General features: G+C 42.6%; 5 protein-coding genes across 6 annotated transcripts; 2 read left to right on the top strand and 3 right to left on the bottom strand.

Moving 5' to 3' along the window:
- Positions 1–19: 19 nt before the first annotated feature.
- Positions 20–1,353, bottom strand: LOC108087444 (protein xmas-2). Of its 2 annotated transcripts, XM_017184797.2 has the most exons (4): positions 1,246–1,353; positions 1,014–1,187; positions 417–953; positions 20–358 (listed from the first exon to the last, which is right to left on the bottom strand). In XM_017184797.2, exons 1-4 carry the CDS (start codon positions 1,299–1,301, stop codon positions 76–78), a joined length of 1,050 nt encoding a protein of 349 aa, XP_017040286.1. In that variant the 5' UTR covers positions 1,302–1,353; the 3' UTR covers positions 20–75. The 2 variants fall into 2 exon arrangements, with proteins under 2 accessions (XP_017040286.1, XP_017040287.1); XM_017184798.1 differs by lacking the exon at positions 1,246–1,353 and having other exon boundaries at positions 1,010–1,109.
- Positions 1,354–1,724: 371 nt separating this feature from the next.
- On the top strand, positions 1,725–3,108 carry LOC108087442 (GDP-D-glucose phosphorylase 1). Its single transcript, XM_017184796.2, has 3 exons — positions 1,725–2,102; positions 2,158–2,860; positions 2,922–3,108. The coding sequence occupies exons 1-3, from the start codon at positions 1,725–1,727 to the stop codon at positions 3,065–3,067; spliced, it is 1,227 nt and encodes a 408-aa protein (XP_017040285.1). The 3' UTR covers positions 3,068–3,108.
- On the bottom strand, positions 3,071–4,539 carry LOC108087441 (queuine tRNA-ribosyltransferase accessory subunit 2). Its single transcript, XM_017184795.2, has 2 exons — positions 3,384–4,539; positions 3,071–3,327 (listed from the first exon to the last, which is right to left on the bottom strand). Exons 1-2 carry the CDS (start codon positions 4,445–4,447, stop codon positions 3,135–3,137), a joined length of 1,257 nt encoding a protein of 418 aa, XP_017040284.1. The 5' UTR covers positions 4,448–4,539; the 3' UTR covers positions 3,071–3,134.
- Positions 4,540–5,011: 472 nt separating this feature from the next.
- LOC108087438 lies at positions 5,012–19,228 on the top strand. Its single transcript, XM_017184791.2, is given in 9 exon segments — positions 5,012–5,513; positions 5,809–7,836; positions 7,838–8,674; positions 14,108–14,277; positions 14,374–14,447; positions 17,070–17,608; positions 17,858–18,027; positions 18,089–18,168; positions 18,227–19,228. Coding segments are annotated over 8 exon segments (2,463 nt in total). The 5' UTR covers positions 5,012–5,513; positions 5,809–7,419; the 3' UTR covers positions 18,403–19,228.
- A 99-nt stretch (positions 19,229–19,327) lies between these two features.
- On the bottom strand, positions 19,328–20,797 carry LOC108087445 (ubiquitin carboxyl-terminal hydrolase isozyme L5). The gene is made up of 2 exons (XM_017184799.2): positions 20,604–20,797; positions 19,328–20,523 (listed from the first exon to the last, which is right to left on the bottom strand). The coding sequence occupies exons 1-2, from the start codon at positions 20,677–20,679 to the stop codon at positions 19,625–19,627; spliced, it is 975 nt and encodes a 324-aa protein (XP_017040288.1). The 5' UTR covers positions 20,680–20,797; the 3' UTR covers positions 19,328–19,624.
- Between the last annotated feature and the right edge of the window lie 3 nt (positions 20,798–20,800).

Raw genomic sequence — 20,800 nt, 5'->3', positions numbered from 1 at the left:
AATATAACTAGATTAAAAGTTACCATGGTTTTTTTTTTATTTAATCTATTTACAATTTACAATTTGTTTAAATGACTAGTAAAATTTCTTTAGCAACAATACCTCCGGCAAATAAATTCGCTTTAGTTTAGACTCCACAAAGCGCTCGTGTTTTGGTTTTAACAAATCTGTGTTATGGTTGAAATCAGCCTTACTAAAATGTACCGCCTTTCTATCGTCTGTAAAGGCTATATTATAATGTCGACACTGATCCTGAAGTCCTGAAGTCGAATCGATTAACAGTAAACGCAACAAGTAAGGAACCGGCACAGAAAGTTGTTTGTTGCTGTAGGCATGCGTGAAAATCTGCAGTAAACTCCTGCAAAAATTTATAAGTGGTTTAAAATTACAGAACTAATAAATATCGAATATATTACCTTCGAATCGCCTGCAACTTAATAGCAGCTAATGCACATAGAACATGTGGCAATTGGGGAAAACCCATTAGAACTCTATACAAGTTTCCCTGCTGAAAGGCCAAACAGATCTGGAAACACAGTTTAAAAGTCGCATTCTGACGCACATAATCTGGTAAAGTTAGACTACGGGCAAAGGACTCCGGGGAACCTAAGTTGAACACCTGATACAGGCACTCTATAAAGCAGCGACGTTCCAGTTCTCGAATGGTAGGTTCTTTGTGGGATTCTAGATCCTCCAACTCGTCATAACAACAGAGCACTCCTGTGAGGCACTCCTGCAGGTGCTGGTTGCATATTTTAGGATCAAACTTCTCGATGGACTCCTCGCACAACCGATAGCGGCTGTAGGCCAAAAACATTACAATGGGCTCTAGCAATCGGATTTTCTGGCTGGCATCATACATCTGGATCACGATCTCTCGCCGCACTGCCCTTAAACGATCGAATATAAAGTCATAGGCCCAGTTATACGGTTTCCGTGTGTCTAGGATTATGCTAGAAAGACCTTTAATTAGCAGAGAAATTTGGTTGTGAAACAACTATTTAAATACTTGCTCCTTAAGCAGATATTCCACTGTTTTTGTCAGAGACGCTTCCGTCCGCAATTCGTTGGGTAATGGCATTTTAACATCGGCGGCAGAGCGTGTGAACTCCTTGACAAGGACTCCAGGTATATTCTTCTGCCCATTCTTCAACTCAAAGTAATGAAGGAGCTTTTCGCGAATGCGCCTGCACGGATAAGAGAACATTATTAAGTCTTATCTGGAATACTGGTTTAGATCGTCACATTTTTGCCTCTCTATCAGGACAGAAACTTTCGCAGGAACCCTGAACTTGAGCCATTTGTTTTTTTTAACAATTTCACCCGCACAAATAACACCAGGGCTGCAAGAACCGTGGATCAGGGGTGTAGGGAAACGAATTCAACGGGGTTGTATTTTTTTTTATAGTAATAAGAATTCAGACAATTGAGGAAAATGTTGATATGTTGACTTCCATATAACTTTATCATTTTAATGTTGTATAAACGTCTATGAGGACTAAAATTTTTTTTTTTAATTTCTAAAAAACTTAAAAACTATGAACCAAAACATTAAAAAAGGGACTTTAAAATGTCTATACATCAGTGCTTACAAAATAACCCCTCTTATCTTGCTACGCCCCTGCTCTCAAACAACAGCTGGTTGGCCGGGCTGGGTGGTCAAGTAGTCTCGTCAAAACTAAACAAAATTGATATCGTTTTTCCTTGCGGAGCAAGAAACCCAAATGTTTTCGCGACATTTTGGAACCTTTCTTCGAAACCATTATGTTTTTCAAACCTTCAGTGCCCATTTCCGAAGATTTCTGGCGACTGGCTTTAGCAACAGGTTTTCTTTGAGGGTGGCAACTCTTCTGCCGCTGGGTATCCTCAGATCAGCGGTTTGCAAGGAAAATGAAGATCAGGAAGTGAGACGACCCGGCCGGAAGCGAACCATGAGCAAGGTCAAGTTTGATACGTGTCTGGAGGGCAAGGCACAGGGCTATCTGAACACCATTAAGGCGCGCTGGGAGCAGCTGCACAAGATTTCTGGACTGTTTTCATATCAGCTAAGCAAAACTCCACAGGGTCGGACAATTCCAGGATATTGGGGCTTCTACACCGAGGTAAATGACGAACCTTGCAAACACAAAATCTTTCATTACTCTTTTTCTACTTCAGCTGAACTCAGACCGTTCCCTTAAACGCCGTCGACCGCAGACCATCGAGAACCTTAATCCTACTTTCAAGCCCAGTATGTTCAACTTCAATAAGGTCGACGTTAAGGAGGTAATCATGACAATTGATGCCCACGGCAGTCCTGAAGTCCAGATGATCATCAACAAGAGTCCCATTACCAAGTATCATTCTCTAATCTGTCCGGAAGTGTCGAAAAATCAAGTCCAACGGATTACCCGTGATATTTTAGAGTTCTGTATCACCTTCATGCGGAATATCGATGACAAGGACATGCGTATGGGATACAATAGTCCGGGAGCTTTGGCCTCCGTCAATCACCTGCACTTTCACCTTCTTCACATGCCCCAGGATCTGTATATAGACCAAGCCCCTTTGGAGGAGTTGGTTGGGGGATATGTATATCGCTTGAGTAGAAGGGCGCCAACAGAAGCTATATGTATTGTTTTTAACGAAAATGATAACGATGAACAGGTGGCTGAGAAGGTTGATCAGCTCTACAAGCTAGCCATGTGGATGTGCCAGAACAATATGCCGCACAACCTGTTCATCACGAAGGATCGGAAATCTGATAAAAGCGGTAACGTTCAGGTATTCGTGTTTGCCCGCTCAGAATACTGCGTTAACAAGGATTTCGCCGATTTTAATGTGGGATTTTGTGAGTTGGCTGGTTACATTCCGCTGCCAGGTAAGGGAGTCTTATTTACAAATGACAATGACGATTGAACGTAAAGTTAACCCTTTAACAGACCGCGATAAAATGGAGAATCTGACGGAACTGCAGGTGCTCTTTAGGATTCGCACTGTCACTGGCGATGCTCCGAAGTCTGTGTATGAGGAAATTACGCATATAGTCGAAGGAAAAACTCTTTGGCACCTCCCTTTGACGATATGAGTTGCTAAAATATAAACATCCAGAGGCTTTTTTTAGACTAATTTCTGTGTTTAATTAGAATGTCATGTCACACAGCTACCGCTGCGAATCCTTTGCCCATAGTGGCCTTGCTAATAACTTTGGTGTTGGCTGAAATGGCGTAATCTACTTGAGATTTGCCATTCTGATTCCTCACGAGCTCAGTCAGCTGCGGCAGCGTGTCGTTAGCCACTCTATTACGTATTTCCTCAAAAAAGGTCATGTAATGATGCAGATTGTGGCTGGGGGAGTTAAAAACATTGAATCAAGTTTAAATGAAATAACATAAACTACTTACATGATTAGTAATATAGGACCTAGTAGTTCGTTGGTTTTGTAAAGGTGATGCAGATAGGCACGCGTGTGTTTCTGGCAAGTTAAACAGCTGCAGTTACTCAGCAGCGGCGAAAAATCCTCCTTATTAGCTTCATCAGTTATGTCCATGAAAGGCAAATGCTCCACTTCATCATTCACAAAGCTAAAAGTCAACGCCTTGAAGTTCAGGGAAGCACAGTAGGCGTAGGATGTATCGAACACATCAACTCCCTGGCGAATAAGCTCCAAAGTGGTTAAAGGTGTAAAAGCACCTGGCATTATCCGAGGCTTATCCTCCTCAAGCTGCTTAACGCAGTGCTCCACAACTGGCAGTAGCTTGGAAGGTTCCAAAGTGGTGGCAGACAAACCATTCGTATGAAATCCCTCAAAGATGTAACCTCCGTAAGTACCAGCCGGTTGTTCCCGCGCATGTTTGATGGATTGCGTCCGGGCAAAGGTGTTATATCCACCAACTATGGGAGCCAGCAGAGTGGACTCTACCTTGCTGCGGTTTTCGTATATGTAGCGCATAAATTTTTCTGTTCTATCCACCGATTTCTGAACCCGCTTCTTGGCACTATCCAAATTTGTGTCCGCATCACAAAGTCCTTGGTAGATGTCCGGCTTAAAACTAGCCACCATTTCCATGTAGCGTTCGGGACTGAGGGATTCCTTGCCTCTTCTCGTGAAAAGTGGCTGTATGTCCCTGTCGTTGCCACCGGAAGGCGTTATTTCACAAGGATCCCGCAGCAAGAGGACATTTAGGTGTCCTGGGAATCCCACGTAGTCACTAACTCCGCGATCTCCACCACTATTCCACTGCGCTAAAGCCTCAGTCATTTGGTCCATGGTGGAAAGAGTAAATTGGAGCACCTGTGGCTTTCGGCTGACATGAGTCTCAAAAACATCTGCGCTTAACCACGGAACGCTGCCGCCTTTCGTCGTTTGCAAAAGGAGCGGAGTCCTCAACTCGGGTCCTGCATCTTTGATCCGAAGTTGTCCCAATCTTCCGGACTTCTTGCTGATGCTCTCGATCGCGAATTTCATTCCAGGTTGCCTGTTTTTGTTTATCTTCGAAATAAATAATATCAACCGCACGTTTCAAGCTGCTTTCGATAACGATAGAAACTTGTGATGACACTATGACTGCAGCGGAAGTTTTGGCTAATGGTGCTGAACCTTTAACTATTTTTAAGCTACATATATAACCAACGGTGCCAGCAAATAAGTTGTCATTCTGCAAGCCTTACTTTGGCCATATTTAGTCAAATTAAGCCTAACTCAAAAAAGTTTACTTGTTTGCAAAATGTGTATGTTTTTAATTTGTTATGCTTAAAAATTTCAAACTAATTTAAACTGAAAACTTCCTATACTATTCAAACGTATTAATTGCATCCTCTTATATTAGTATTTACTTATTATAAAAAGTTAATTCTAGACATATTTTTGAAAATATTTATGGTAGCTTTTTGAAAACTTTCCGAAATTAAAGACGGGAAGTACCCGAAGAATAAAATAAAATCTTTGCGGTAACCAAATATTAGGCAACCCTGGTAATTTGGCGCCCCTATTCTCCTCGTTTGTGTTGTTGCTTTCTCCAATGCTCAGTTGATTTCGACTTTTCGGCGTGTTCGTTATTAACGGGAGCCCCACTTCGCTTTTTTTGGAGGCCTCTTCGCTGGTTCGCGGGGCTCCATTGGCGCTGAGTGGATGATTTTATGCTGTATGCGCAGCGCACTTGATGGCAATTGTTGCCATTGTTTTAGTTGTTGTCTGTGGAATCGGATGTTTACTGTCTCTTTCACACAGCGGTAAAATGTGTGTGCGAGTGTGGTCCGTTCCGTTTGCCCGTCGTTCATTGATTTCCTAATTAAGTTTATAATTAAAATTAATTGAAAAATTACCCACATATGTACTTTCATACATGTGTGCGGCTGACATGTACAGACATGTAAATTGGATGACCGCGCGTGAAAGCCTATTAAATAAGTTATGTATGTTATGTATGTACTTACAAGCTCCCCTCCTAAAAACATACATACATACATACAACACATAAATTGCTTTGAATTTAAAAACAAAATTGTGCCAAAAACATTCAGCAGCAAAAGAGGTAATTAGAATAACAATAATGCAAAGGCAGCTTTTTTAAATTGATGACTTCCTTGCGGCCGCCGTTGTGTTTATAATTAACAACGTCTGCCGCGGCAATTATGTATGTGTATTTATTCAAACAAACAACTATGAAAATTGCTTAAATAAAAAGGAAATTCCTCTGGAGGTTCTAAAAACTCCTGTCGGCCAGGGTTGCCAGTCGCTACCTGTTCGTGTGTTTACGACCCGAAAGAGTCGTAAAAATGTGAAACTGTAAAAACGACAATAAAACTTAACATTTATGCTCATTCCAGGTGGTCCTGCCAAAACGCCCATCGACGTGGCAACCCTAGGCAAATGAACTGTTTTACCTGCCCAAAACGCACAACAACAAAAAACTAATTGAAGAACGGCAGCGAGAGAGCGAGCGGGGAGCACAACGGATAATTTAGTGGAATTTTCAAAAATAGCAAAGCCAGCAACAACAACGGCGGCAGCCATAATCCCCCAGCGAGAGTACAATAATCAAAGATTAAATCAGGTTTATATGGAAAGGGTTAGCATGGCGCAGGAAGAAATACACGTTTCCTAGCGCAGCAACAAATGCAACAACAACAACAAAACACCTACAACTTATTACTCTCACACATGAAGGGAACGCCAGAGAGCGCGAGAGTAACTGTGTTTATGCGGCGAATTTCTCGATTTAAAAAATACATAAGGTCTGGCTCCTGTTTACGCATAAAGAAATAAAAACTTTATTATTATAACAGGCAGATAAATTAACAAATCATGAAGTAATATGATTTGAATATTTTATAATTTAGGTGCGCTCCGGACGACTTCATTAGACCATGTATACTTACTTTATACTAATGAAAATCAGTAAATTGAACAGAGAAGGTTAAGGGCGAAATACCAATATTGGGCCTATTCAATTAAAATATAACTTATTTCACACCTGAAAGTAAATTAACGAAGAGCTGGTTTCATGAATTTAGTCCCAAAAAGGACTTGCCATAAACACAGTTACTGAGAGAGTGATAGACACAGAGAGAGAGCGACGCCGGCAGAGGCAGCAAAGAGCTCAAATCGCTGCCGCAGCGCCCGCTTGCATGTTTTTCGCTCATTTTTCTTTCGTGTGTGTTGCGGCAATGTCGTGTTTTCTCGCGGCGGTGAAAACACTCTGCAACAACAATTGCAACAACGATAAGATTTTCCGTTTTTCCGTATGGAAGCAGAAGCACTAGCGGCATTTGTTTTGAAAGTAAAGCAAAGGCGGGCGAGTAAAACAGCGAGAAATATAAAAGAGAGGAAGACGGAAAAAGCAACGCCGCTGTCGACCGCGCCTCGCTGTATGTGTGTGGTGTTGTGTTCGTGTGTGTCTGTGAGCCTACCGCCTGTCTGTGTGTAAGTGGGCGCGAACGTAAGGCCGAAAAGGAAGTGAAAATAGTGCAAAAAGGCCAAGTAATAATAATAATAATAAAATAGGCAAAAAGACAGGCCCCAAAGAGACCAGACCAGTTTCAAAACGCGCCTATTTTCAGGCTCTCTACGTGTTTATGTGTGTGTTCGTGTGAGCAGCAACAACAACAACAACTGAAAGCGACCACATACGGTGAAAAAGGCCTTTTTTCAAGGAGCGAAAGGCAGTGCGCGAGCGAGCAATAAGAATAATAAATTACACTTTGCTATAATAAGAAAAATTTATATACACACGCGGGAGAGGCCCACACACACATGTGTTTCCCTCGCTGTTAGTGTGTGGAAAATTGTAATAAAATATGAACCGCAGAAGCAGCGGGAAAACGAGAAAAACGAGAGAAAATTTCGAAATATCGCATGTGCCATTTTAAGCTTTAAATAAATTATAACGTACAGTATTACCCTAAATATAAAAACAACAAAAAAAACAATTGAACAAAATGTCCTGCATATCGAGCAACTTTAGCTCCTTCTTCCTCAACTCGCTCAACGATCCTTCAGAGTTTTCCAAGTACTTGAGCAATGGCGAGCTGAAATGCACTAATTTCGATGAATTTCAAGTGTTTGGCTGCGGCGCAGGCGCGCCGACACAACAGCAGCAACAACATCAGCAGTATTCCCACACACATTTACCCAATGGCAGCACAGCAGCGGATTTTCCCAATTACGATTCAACGGCAACGTCTCAGCGGGAAAACTCTTCTGCCGTTAACTCAGGTAGCTCTATTAATCCCGCACATTATGCCACTTCCGGCGTCTCTGCCGCGGCCGTCGTCGATGCGTCGAGCTTAACAGCAGCGCCGACGTCGAATCCAGGCGTCGCAGGAGCGGCAGGATCAACCCCCTCACCACCGTCACCCCCCGAGCAACCGATGGCCCACAGCGGTGGCCACGCCCAACGGCCATCATCAACCCACCGCTCCATCAGCGGGTTCGGTGCCCCAGCATTTCGATGGATCCTTTGAGTTCATTAAGTATCTCCGGCACTCGACGGATTTTACACCCAGCACACCAAGTAGCGCCAGTGAATCGAGCTCGTGTCCGGAAAAGCCCGGAGGTGGAAAGCATCAGGGAATCGCCGCAGGCTCAACACCCCCACCGCCTGCTCAATCGCCGGTGGCCAGCGGTCTGATCGATCTGGATACCAGCACCTCGCAGAAATCCCGCTCTGCTTCCCGAAAAGTGGCCGCTCTATTGTCTTCCGTTTCGCGTGCTTCCAATAGTCTGGTGGACACCAGCTCCTCCGCTTTGGATGTCTTCGATCACGACTCAAAGCAGACGATCTTTGATCTGCAGCACATGACCTCAAATGGATCCTCGAACTCCAATGAATCCTCGCTGGAGATGCTAGCATTTCCCAATTCACACCTCAATGCCTCCAATTCAAACACCTCATCCGAAGGAGCGGCCTGCGGAAGTGCGGGAGAATTTGGCGGACTGTTAACTGGAGCCAGTTGTTCCTCCTCCACGGCCTCGTCATCATCGCATGCCCCGAAACTCCTTGGCAGCTTTGTGATCAAGGAGAACTTTGAGGTGCATCCGTCGCACAAAGTCGAGGAGGGCATCTTTCAGCATATGAACAAGCTGCCATCAAAGAAAAAGGATACGCTGAAGCAACTGGGAGTCCGGTTCACTGGCCAGATGACGCTAACGGACAAATCGATTGTGGTGGAGAACTTTATCAAGTTCTGCGAGGTGAGTTACGCCCCCAAAATAATTAAAAAGGGTTGGGTTCCTGATGATTTCGGGGAGTTAGCGAGTCGAATTTCCCTTTGGCTTTTAATGTGAATGCGAATATTTCAATGCTGCTCTCCGCGCACTGCCCATTTCCATATGCAATTTAAATATTTGCACATATGTACGAAATACGTATTTATTTGTAATGATAGTCGGGAGTGAGTCTGGTTGGGTCTAATTAGGGGTGGCCATGGGAATTACTCTACATGAGAGAAGGATTTCTAATGAGGGAAATAACAGACTAGAATTATTTGGAGATTGGTTTTAAAATGTTTGACTTTTATGGAAAAAAAACCCAAATAATAACGTAAGGAATGAAAATAAATGGATTTAAAATGGGGGTCATAGATTCTAATTTGATAACGGCCAACTAATGATAAAAGGCGTAAACTAAAGGTCAATTAATCATGTCTTATCTAACTGATTACTTTTTCACAAAAACCCCAATGAAGTGGCACGCAAAATTAGAAAAATATTTTGGGGTGGAAAATTTATAGGGGCTCTTTATTATACTAAATTGTAGTCCTTTGGGAATCTTAAATATGATACCTTTTTATCGGTGCAAAAGACTATCGAATTTTAGTATATAGAAATTGGGATATTCATAATATAAACAAGCACCCTATCTATATCCTATATCACACACACAAACGCATTTTCACCCACACTCACACTCGCATTCAGGATTCCGTTTTGCCCCCCACTCACACAAATGTCATTATAAATTGTAATAACAGGAGCAGTGATGCCGACGTCGCAGTCGACGTCGACTGCAGCCAACCACAAATTCAGCATACAACTGTAATCATGTGTGCTCAACGTACGTGAGTGTGTGAGTTCTAAACACCTATACATGCGGGGGGTTAAATCCCCACCCGTACAAACACACACAGACTCAGACACATTTGGCGCCCTTTTCAACACTATGGCAGTCAACCCCAAACACTCACCACGCTCATTACGCTCCGCTTTATCACACACAAACACACGGACAGAGTCACATCTAGATTTGTTGGCCACCCATTGCATCCCCCCTCTCTCACATACACACACATTCACCAAACTATGTACAAAATGGCATTGATGGCATAATACAACAACAACAAATGTGTGGGGAAATTACGAAGGAGGCGAAACAGAGAGGAAGCTAAAACCCCCCGCTATTACAACATTTTAGTTCTAAGACGCTCTCTCTTTTTACCTACTTGGCTCCCTAACTCAAAATTGTTGCGCTCTCTCATCTGCCGTTGCTGCTCTCTCCTGGCTCCCACTACCTCGCACCCCGCTCTTCTTCTCGAGTTCAAAACTTACTTGAAGGCTGAACTACTAAAGGATGTGTAGTTGTGTATGAGTTTGGCGGTGTGGGTGTGGGCAACCCCCAAAAGCTTGCTATTGAGTAATTGTATGTTGCCCCCCACCTTCTTCTGCTCGTCCTTCGTCGTCTTTTTCTCCGTTAGATTCTTTGGCTTCCACTCCTTGTTCTCATACATACAATCATCAAGTTACTTGGCGGGGTGGGGTAATGGAGGGAGGAAAATGGGGAGACGTCGGACTGTCCGCTAGCTGCTAGCGGCATGTCCTTTTCCGACTCTCTCGATTTCGGTATATGTGTCTGTGTCTGTATTTTATCAACACATTTTATACATGTCTCTATCAAAACGACCATAAGTACAGTAAAACTTGTTTAAAACCAAAGTAAATTCTTTACAAGAATCTAAGATTAGTCTTAGTTTTTGCAAAGTTTTTTATACTTTGAAACTGTTGGTTTGTTTAGAAATCAACAATTGTTAAAAGAAACAAATCCTCAATAGGAGTCTTTTTTCTCTTTTTTGTTGAAAGTGTGTTTTCTTAAATAATCAAAAGATGTGAAGAACTGAAATAAAAATTGAGTTCCAAAAAACTAGTATATCTTTGTTATACCGGAGCATGTTAGACTTAAAAGGTTGTTTTTAAAATAGATAAATATTTCTTTCACAATTTATATGTTAAGGAAGTTAGACTGTAGTGAGATTGCGGATGTGTGTTTCGCCCAGCGGCAGCGTTGAAGGCTACTAAGTGCGCATGCAGTCAGCTCACCCACACAAGTGCACTTGGTTTCGCCCAACTTTGCGGTCGTTTGTGTGTGTGTGTAAAGGACAGCTTAGTGGATGATGGGTGGGATGGGGTGGTGGGTGGTTGGGCGAAAACTGGATGCGGCTTGGGCAGGTACAATGTCTCGGCTCCGCACAATTTACGCGCACACACACACTCCCTCATACATACGTACAAAAGCAGGCGCACATATGGGGCATTGATTATAATTTTAAATTATACATACATATGTATGTGGGCACATACCAATATAAACTGTACTTGCCACATATGATGACTATATACAGGATTTTAGGACGTGCACATATATGCAGGAGCATACGTACATATGTAGGTTTGTATAATTCTAACGCACACATCAAATATTTAGCTTTTGTGCAACGTTTTGTCGCCTTTTGGGGACACACACACCACATATAATTAGTGTGCGGGGTCTTTTTTCCAGAATTTAGAACGCATTTAGAACGGGTTTACCTTAATTAAAAACCCCAAATTTGTTGCCTAATGAAAAGGCGGAAAACCGGGAAGTGTGGAAAAGAGGCAGTAAAGGGTTACCATTAACCCTTTAAAAACCTGTTAAACGAGCAACACACAGCACACGCACCAAAGAGTGAAAGTGTGAAAATTTCCCCCACTTTCACACAAACGCACAGGCAACCCTTGCAAAAGGAATCAAAAAATCATGGCAGCAACAGCCAAACAGTATGCTTTTGTTGTTCCTGTTGTAGTTGTTCCTCGACACGCACAAGCAACACACACAATACCAACAACAAGAAGGGAAACAACAACAGGAGAAAGGAAAACAATTCACACTTGTCTCAATACAAACAACAACAAACCGCATCACACCACAGACAACAACCGCAATCCCGCCACACACACCCACACACACAATCGCCTGAAACACTCGCAGACATCCGCACAACACACCCACAAAGCCACACACACGTACACTACGTCACGCACAAACACAAACCATGTCTGCCAATAAGTTTGCAAAAAAAAAAGCGAAAAAAAAAAACAAACAAAAAAACAGAAAACAAAAAGCGAATACAAGGAGACGCAATGAAAACAGAAACGGAAAACGGCAGCGAAAGCAAGAACAAAATACCGCAACACATTGCCACTGTTTTTATTCTTCTTTTCCTGTTTCTATTTTTTTTTTTAACATATCTGTACCCGTTAGTGGTATACAACTAGGGTATATTATAATTAGGAAAGATATATATCCCTAAAATGTATATCAATTTTATAAGTTGCATTCCAATAAGGCTAATTTAAGGAAGAAAGTAACGGAACGATATTTTTCTTATCCTTGCAAAAACCCTAACAGTATGCAACAAAATAATAACAAAACTTCAAAAATGTATAGACTTTGTAGGGAAAACCACAGATCGCACTTCTTTCTTTTAGGTTTTGAAATTGGTTTTAAAAATATGTAAGTTAAGTTTATATTGTGGGCGTAAAAAGTATTATTTTTCTTTAACAAACATATTGCGATTATAAATCAAACTTGTTTTATGGACATCTAAAAGTCGCTATCCGACCGAAAGTCTAATTCAGAGAGGGTATCATATAGTTGGAAATGAAGTATATTTTATTTTTTGTGCTTTTTGACTCTGAAACTGTTGACTGGTCATGGGCGTGGAAAGGGGTAGTGTAAGGGGCCGGAGGAGCACTATTTGGCCCAACGGCATGACAGCAGCAACAGTGCGGTGCCACTGGCCCCCAAAAACCACCGTGTATGCCACACCTCCGAATAGTTGCTTGTTAATGAGACACCTGGAGAAGTGGCCAGGTGTCGGCTGGCTGTCAACGCAGAAAAGAGAAGAAAAAAAAGTAAAAGAGAGTGTGGAGTGGCTGTCAGCCTGTGTCTTCTTGCCTTTTGACAGGAGTTTAAAGTTCTCGTTCACTATATTCCCCAAAAGCAAGATGGCACGTCACTCCTTTTTGCTCTATTGATTTTTAACATAATCAAAACCCAAAATGTATGCACGAACACACACTCACTCACACACAGAGGAGAATACAGGAGCTCAGTCAGCAATTCGCATGTGTGAGAGACCCTTTGAGGGGGTGGGTGGCAACCCTGGGTGGGTGGAAACCCTGATTATGAGGATGTTGATAAGTTCCGACGACGAACGGAACTGAACTCTCTGCTCTGCCAAAGACTCGCACTCACACAAATGTCCATTAAGCCGCTGCCTGCGCCTACAGCGCACACATACAAAATACAGACACTCACCAGCACACTCTCTCGCACACACACACACTGACACAGGGGCTTTCATGGTAACCCTTTTGAAAAGGGGGTCCTTTGCAAATATTCCCCAATCCCCTAGCTTTTTCGGGGGGAAAAATGGCTTCATTGAAAATGTTGTTTGCTTTTCTATTTGGGTTTGCTTTGCTGCCTTTTCTGCTTCCTTTTTCGCTTCGCCCTATTCTATATTTTTACACTATAAAATATACATTGTAAGGGTATGAGTGTGTGTGAGTTTTAGTGGCTGTGTGTGAGTATGAGTGTGTGTGTGAAGCTTTTGCTTTGGCATGTTATTCAGACCCATTTACCACCCACCTCCCCATTTTATTCCCCCTCTCGACCCACAGCCCATCGTCCTTTGCAAGTTTTTGGCTTTTGTGTAAAATTTTCGTTTTAAACTTTTGCGTTGTACACGAATTATAAGTTTTGATTAGTAGTGGGCAAAGTTTTCGCTCGCATGTGTATGGGTTTCTGGGGGTAGGGATGGGTCGGTTTTGGGTTTTCCTGAACCTATATAGCACATTATGTAACGCAAACACATATGTGCAGTCATAGAATTTGACGTCAATGAAGACACATACACATTTACGTGGAAAAACAGCCTAAAAGCCGAGGAAATTATGCTAAAAAGTGGTGGAATGGGGTGGTGGGTTTTTACATGAAAGGTGTAAGCTAGTTTAAAACTAATGGAAGGGTGGTTCGGGGGAGGGAGGGGTGGTGTTGCCAACCCGAAAAACCGGTATGTCTGGAAATTACTTTTCAACTAGAGTTGAATTTCTAATTTAATTTTCTGTTAATTAAATTGCTTTTTACCTTCTAGTTTTACATTTCTGTAAAAGCAAAAATATGTATTTGGGTTTACGGTTACCTAAACCAACAAAACAGTAATTGAATTTCATTTCAATTCCAACAGTTAAGAATGAGAATTGGCTAAAACCTGGTTTTGACATTTTCGAATTTTACAACAAATACCTATGTATTCAGTCAGATTTTCACATATGCTAACAACCAATTTTACCCTTTAATCTATCCCCAAATAGGAATACGATATTAAGGACCATAGGCCATGGCTGTCGCTGAATCAATGCGGTCTGAACAAACCCGAGCAGATCAAATTCGCTCGATATTTGGGACAGGGACTGCCAACGTTCACGCTCTTCTGCATTTATAGCAATTTTAAGAATCTGTTCTGTACCAAACGCACGGAAATGTGAGTATCATGCACTCCCCGGATAATTGAATATCCAGCCAAACTGAGAGTTGCCTAAAAGCATGCTATTATAATTGATGAATGTCCTTTTTGTAGCTACACGAAGGATGGCTACAATCTGCCTTATATACTCGACAAAACCAAGCGCTTCCTGGCCAACACAACAGCTGGTAAGTGGAATCTATATCTAAATATAGATGTAGATATATCTCCCAGATTCCCACGTACTCCACCATCTCCCCGAATTCCGTGTAGTGCAAATGCAGCAGCAGGCATCATCAACCAAAAATGTATTCAGGCAGAGAAAAATTAATAAAAAAAAATAAAAAAAAAAAGACGAGACATGAAAGCCGAGAGGCAAATGTGCTAAATTTTAAAAATACACTCGAAACTAGAAGTGCTTACATTCATTTTTATAATTTTATTTTCCACTTTGCACTTCTCATTTCTATTTCTATTTCGTGCACTTTCCGTTTTTTTCTATAAAAAAAAATATGAGAGAAAAACCTACAATTTGGCCTGCCTATTTTTGCAAAATTTGTCTAAAATAATCAATTTAGTCTGCGCGCGCTAAAAAAAAAACGCAAAAAAAACAAAAACAAAACAGTTTTAATTTTTGACTTCAATTTGTTTGTGTTTCCTCTTTCTTCTTCTTTTTCCAACGCATACGCTTTCAATTCACTAGGCGACAATACCAACAACAACAACAACAACATCACCAACAACACCAGTAACAAGACCAACAACAACACCAGTACAACAACAACATCCACACCGGTCAAACAGACACCACAACAACAGCAACAGCAGCAATCCGAGCAGGAACTGCTTGCACCCAACTCACCTGCAACACCGAAACTTGCAGCAGCAGCAGCACCAACGGCAACAGCAGCAACACCAGTGGCAGCAACGGCACCAACATCACATGTGGGACTAGGCACGCCCACACATGCAATGCCACGCACAAGACCTGCCACGCCCACAATGCCAGCAGGACCAGCAACTGGAACGCCCACTACTCCACAGCAGCAACAACAACAGCACCTGCAACAGCAACATCCACAACACCAGCAACAGCAGCAGCAACATCAACAGCATATGTTGCACACGCACCCGCATCCGCATAGCCAGCATTCGCATTCGCATCCGCATCCGCACACGCTACCACCCCACTCACATCCGCACCATTTGCAGCCGGGAACGCCGACGCGAAGTTCGCATCCCCAGCTGCAACATCCGCATCACTATCCGCCATCGCCGCACCAACATCCGCACCATCAGGCGGGCGGTCATCATCCAGGACACCCGCATGCCCATCACTTTGCCTATGCCCATGGTCATCCGCATCCGCAGCAGCATCATCCTCACTACTATCCGCATCCGCACGCGCATGTCCAGCATATGGCGGCCATGGGTTATCCGGGACCTCCGCCACAAACCGCACCACAGTCGGCTGCAGGTGGAGTGGGAGTGGGAGTGGGTGCGGCAGGAGCAACAGGAGGCGCGGGATCCGCAGGAGGAGGAGCACCAGGAGGAGGTGGTGGTGGTGGCCCGCCCACGGCCATGTGAGATTGGGGTCGGCGTGGCGCCAAGGACAGCGGTGGTGGCGCCACCTGTTGACACTCGTCGTAGGCTGTTGCAGAAGGACATCGTGGCCAAGGATGCAGGATTGATTTCAGCACCCCATCATCCTTCTTCCATCCTGTGTCCTAGTTTATATAGTTTTCCGTTGATGTTCATCGTCATATTATTATATATATGTATGTTTTAATGTGCTCCTCGTTTTTAGTTTATGTTTCGTTTATTTTAGACTAATTTTACACAAGCTTTCTGCCAAATTTTTATAAAACTATGCAAATTTTGTATTACGTTTGACGACGATAAAATGAAAATTGTTGGATAACGATTGATCATTACCCCAAAACTATGCAATGTTATTCCTTGAAAAGAGATTATTACATTTACACACACAAACACACACACACATCACACTTTTACACACTCACCAACACGAATACACGAGTATAGAAAATCATGCTAATGCTATTTAATATGGTAATATATAAATATATATATTTTAGTAAGCCAAGAACAAATGATATGTATGTTAATGTAAAACCAATCCTAACTAAACACGACATACGATATATATGGAAATTGTTTGCGAACCCATAAAATATATATACACATCTAGCAAGAAGAGATTGAGAGAAAATCGATTTGATTGTTGTTTTTACTTGAGATTTATTGCCTGCGTCGCGCCTCTGCATTTGCGCTAAGTCAATTAACGAAGAGCTGAACTTTCCTTTTCTTGCAATTGAAAAGCGATGCAGTATTGCATTGCGCGGTTATAGTTTTCCTTCACCATGGGGCAATTTTATCATTGATTTAAGCCAGACAGATGCGAACTAAAAAATCGCCTTTGAATTTCAGCAAAAATGGATTCGGAATTTTATATTTAATTTTCCAAAACGTTTTGCTTAGAATTGTAGAAAAATTCTAAATAGAAAATTGGAAAATTCTGGGAATGTATTGATTTTTAGTTTTTTGTAAAATTAAATTATAAACTTGTTTCTAGCGACAAATTCCATTTAGTGCTAGTATTTCCTTGGGGAAACATTTTGGTTTTAAAACCTTTACCTTTTTATTGAAATTATAAGCAACATAAAGTTTTTTAGTTGCTTTAATCTACTTTTTAAAATTTACTCTGAGCTCAAGGGCGATTTTGACTAGCAGGCGGAACTTGGAATATGGCTTCCTGAGTGTGTTGGCATTACGATTCTCTTTTGTAGACCTCAAGAACATGGCGGCGGCCAACGATGGCTCCCTGGAGTTCGCCAGCAGCAGTGGTGGCAGCAGCAGCAACAGCAACACGAGCAGCAGCAACACGAACATCGGCAGCAACAGCAACAGCAGCAGCAGCGGCGGCGGCAGCAGCAATGCGGTGGCAGGATCAGGGATTACTCCGAATCCGGTGGCCATGCCATCGGGTTATGTGACTTCTTCGGCGGCGCAGCAGCAGCAGCAGCAGCAGCATCAGCTATCCATGGATCCCCGCTATGGATGTGGTGGTCCGCCGGTTCTATTGCCGCCACCGCCGATTCCGGCACTGGGACCACCGCCCAGATCCCTGGAGCAACTCATCATCTACGAGAACTTTGACGTGCACGAAACGCACCGGATCGAGGATGGGGTTTGCACTCACATTAGCCGCCTGCCGCCCAAGAAGCAGGAGCTATTGAAACAGTTCGGTATACAGAGTAGTAGCCAGCAATGTCTGAGCAATTATGAAAAGTACATACTCATCGAAAACTTCATCAAGTTTTGCAATGTGAGCAAAAGTGTATCGAAAGCAGAGTTCAGGAGGAGGCAACAACAGTAGTCTAGCGGAGATTTGTTCTTTGGCCCTCAATTGGCGTTCGAAACATTGGCACTCCATCTATGTAGATATCTAAATTGCATACTCATCCGATAATTCTAGAGCATTGAACAAAACTCTTGCCTGTTTTAAGCAGAACAATCCTAATGTATTTTCCTTTTTTTGTTTTCTTTTTCCTACTTGTATCTTTAAATCCGACAGGAATATCAGATATCCGATCATCGACCCTTTTTGGACTTCCACGAGAGCGCTTTATCCAAATGTGAACAACTTAAATTTGTACGATATCTGGGCCAGGGGTTATCCAATCTGACGCTAAATAAGATCTATGTGGCCTTCAAGGAGCTGCTGGGCAACGGGAGGCCCGAAAAGTAAGTGCTTTAAATTATTTATCATATAAAAAAGTGATTAAATATGAAGTTTTAATTACAGAGCTGGCATGGAGGGCTATAACTTAGATACTTTGTTGAAGAAGAAGCGAAAGAACCTATACAATCGAATGCATGCAGCTGGTAAGATTTTTTTAAACTAATAAATAATATTGTTAAACCAATTTTATTCATTTTACAGCCCCCAGCATTGATTTAACTGCTTATGAGTCGGCCCAACATAATCCCCAAGCTCACATGTCCGCGCCACGCCCCCATCACGCCTTTGCCGCCCTAAACTCAGCGACGCAACGCAGCGAAGTATGCAACGAATTGACGCACACGGGCTTGCAGTACAGTTACGCCGGACCCCGGTAAAAACTGGCCTAACCGAGAACCCCAACCCAACCCAAACCGAAACCCAAGTATCTGGAATCCTCTACAGAGATCAGATGTGAACCCATTATACATATACATATACTTCTTCCTGGAACTGGACCAGTAACTGTTGTGTCTTCGAAACATAAAAAGAAAGTAATTTAATCGCCGCGAGCGAAATCATTGAAAACTAAGTGCTAAATTAAACAAGAGGGGGAAAGTCAAGGGTCCCCAGATGGAAAAACGAGACACTAGTAAAATTAGCCTAAATGTTAACAAAATTAAAAAAACTTAAATCGAATGAAATTCAATTAAGCCAACCAGAAATCAACACGCAACAGGCAGGAGAAAAACTAGTTTAAGAACAAAAAATATTTATACGCAAGGTAACCATATACAACATATACATATTACGAGTATATATACACATAAATATATTTCTGTAGTTGCCATAGCGCTTAGGGTGCAGCACACTTCCACATGGCCAAATCCTGGCTAGAACTATACAAACATAATAGCTTCGGTTTCCTTCCAAACCAAACATCCCCACTCCCAATGAGCCGCATTAGCAGTAGCCTATAGCAATTAAGTGACGACACCAAAATTGAGAAAACTAAATCAAAGACCTCCCAAATGAAAGTTCCCTAAATACGCATACTAAGTAACTTGTAGAGCCTAGTTCTTAAGACGAGAGACAAATTTTTAGCATAGAACTGGCGAGCGGCACAGACGATTAACAAACTAAATATTCCTATATACAATATACATATTATACAACAAGCAGCATCAAATTCAAAGTGAATATACGCAAAAATCAAATGCAAAGAGAATGAAATACAACCAAAAAACATAGCAATTGTAAATTATATATATATACCAAATATATTCTATACGAGCAAAGGCAAAAAAAAAAAAAAAATCCAAGTCGTTTTCTTTACGTTACCGAAACTGTTTATTTTTGCGTTCTATTTAAATTTTTTACTATAGATATTAGGTATATTTAGCTTATCACGCAGAATTGCGTACGATTAACTGGCAGAGAGCAGGATAGTGAATATAAAAACTAAAGTACAGTACAAAGGCAGTTTCATCTAACTACTAATGAGCGATATTAACTGGCTCCTCTTCGTTCTTTGACCGAATTTCTGATCTTTTCTTTCTGTTTTATTTTGTAAACGCAGCAATTTGAAATTGCCCAACGTGGAAAATTTACGTTAAATGCCTAGTTGCTCTCCTTTTTGCGCTGAGCCTGTTCGCGATCCAGCGCCCTCTGCTTGGCCTTCTCGTAGATGGGCATCAGTTGGCCAGTTTCGCCCAGCATTTTAAGGAGCTCCACGATGAAGGGCAAGTAATTGTGCTTGCGGCGCACGTTCTCCACTTTGTAGCGTTTCTTTTTCTGGATCTCGTACTGAATGTAGGTGCGCAGACTGCTGATCTCCGTCTGGCGGTCCTCCTCCGTGTCCATGGCATTGGGAGCTGGATTGAGCAGCTTGTCGATCTGCTGCTCGTAGATGCGCTGCCTGTCCGAGATCAGGGCCATCAGATTGAAGTGGATCTCCCCGTCGCTGTAGCGCTGCATGCGCTTCTCAATGATTGGTCGCACCACATCGATCCAGTTCTGCTCCGGCCCAATTTCCCCCAGATCAATGGGTCCCTCCCGCAGGCCATCCAGTTCGTACAGTCTTCCCCCGATGGGCATGTAGCCCACAAAGTGGTATACGTCCTCGTCCTTGTTTTGATTTTTCATGTCCAGCTCGAAGAGCGTCTGGCGGGCAAAGGAGTTGTGCACCGTGCGGATCTGACTGGCGTTGCTCAAAGTTAATCCCTTGTTGTAGGGATCGAAGCACTGGCAAAACTCCTTGAAGTTTGTTAGGGTCTCGCCCAGCTTGATGTCCTCGTGTTCCAGGTTCATCAGCAGACTCAGAATCGCTTGGGTGGCGCAGGCATTGTTGATGACCTGCTTGGCGAAGAAAATGTTCTCCCGATCTAGGACCACTTTGCCAGCAGGCTCGTCCTCATGCACCCACTTGAACAGGAAGATCAGGCCATGGATGGGCTCCAGATTCTTGAACGACTCGCTGTCCAGGCTCCAAATTTCCTCCACTTGGGCACCATCGCAGCCTGGTTTTAAGTAGATAGCATTAGTAGCTTTTCCCTGTTAAAATTGCCGGCGTCGCTAGCAAAGCGCGCCAATAACTCACCAAATTCGCGAATGAGCTCAGTGAAGACCCCGGGATCGGATTCAATTAAACACCAGTTACCTGCGCCGTCGCTCATCTTACTTATATTCACTTAATTACCTCTTGTGTGTAGATTTATCGAACAAAAAATAGCTTTTACAGCCCACAAAATTTTTGTCAACTCACAGAGTGGACCAGCCTTGCCAGATTCGAAGTAA

Source organism: Drosophila ficusphila, unplaced genomic scaffold (assembly GCF_018152265.1).
Source record: "Drosophila ficusphila isolate 14025-0441.05 unplaced genomic scaffold, ASM1815226v1 contig_106, whole genome shotgun sequence".
In the NCBI taxonomy this organism is placed as follows: domain Eukaryota; kingdom Metazoa; phylum Arthropoda; class Insecta; order Diptera; family Drosophilidae; genus Drosophila; species Drosophila ficusphila.
The sequence above is the reverse complement of the archived record's forward strand: the minus strand, read 5'-3'. Positions and strand labels throughout refer to the sequence as shown.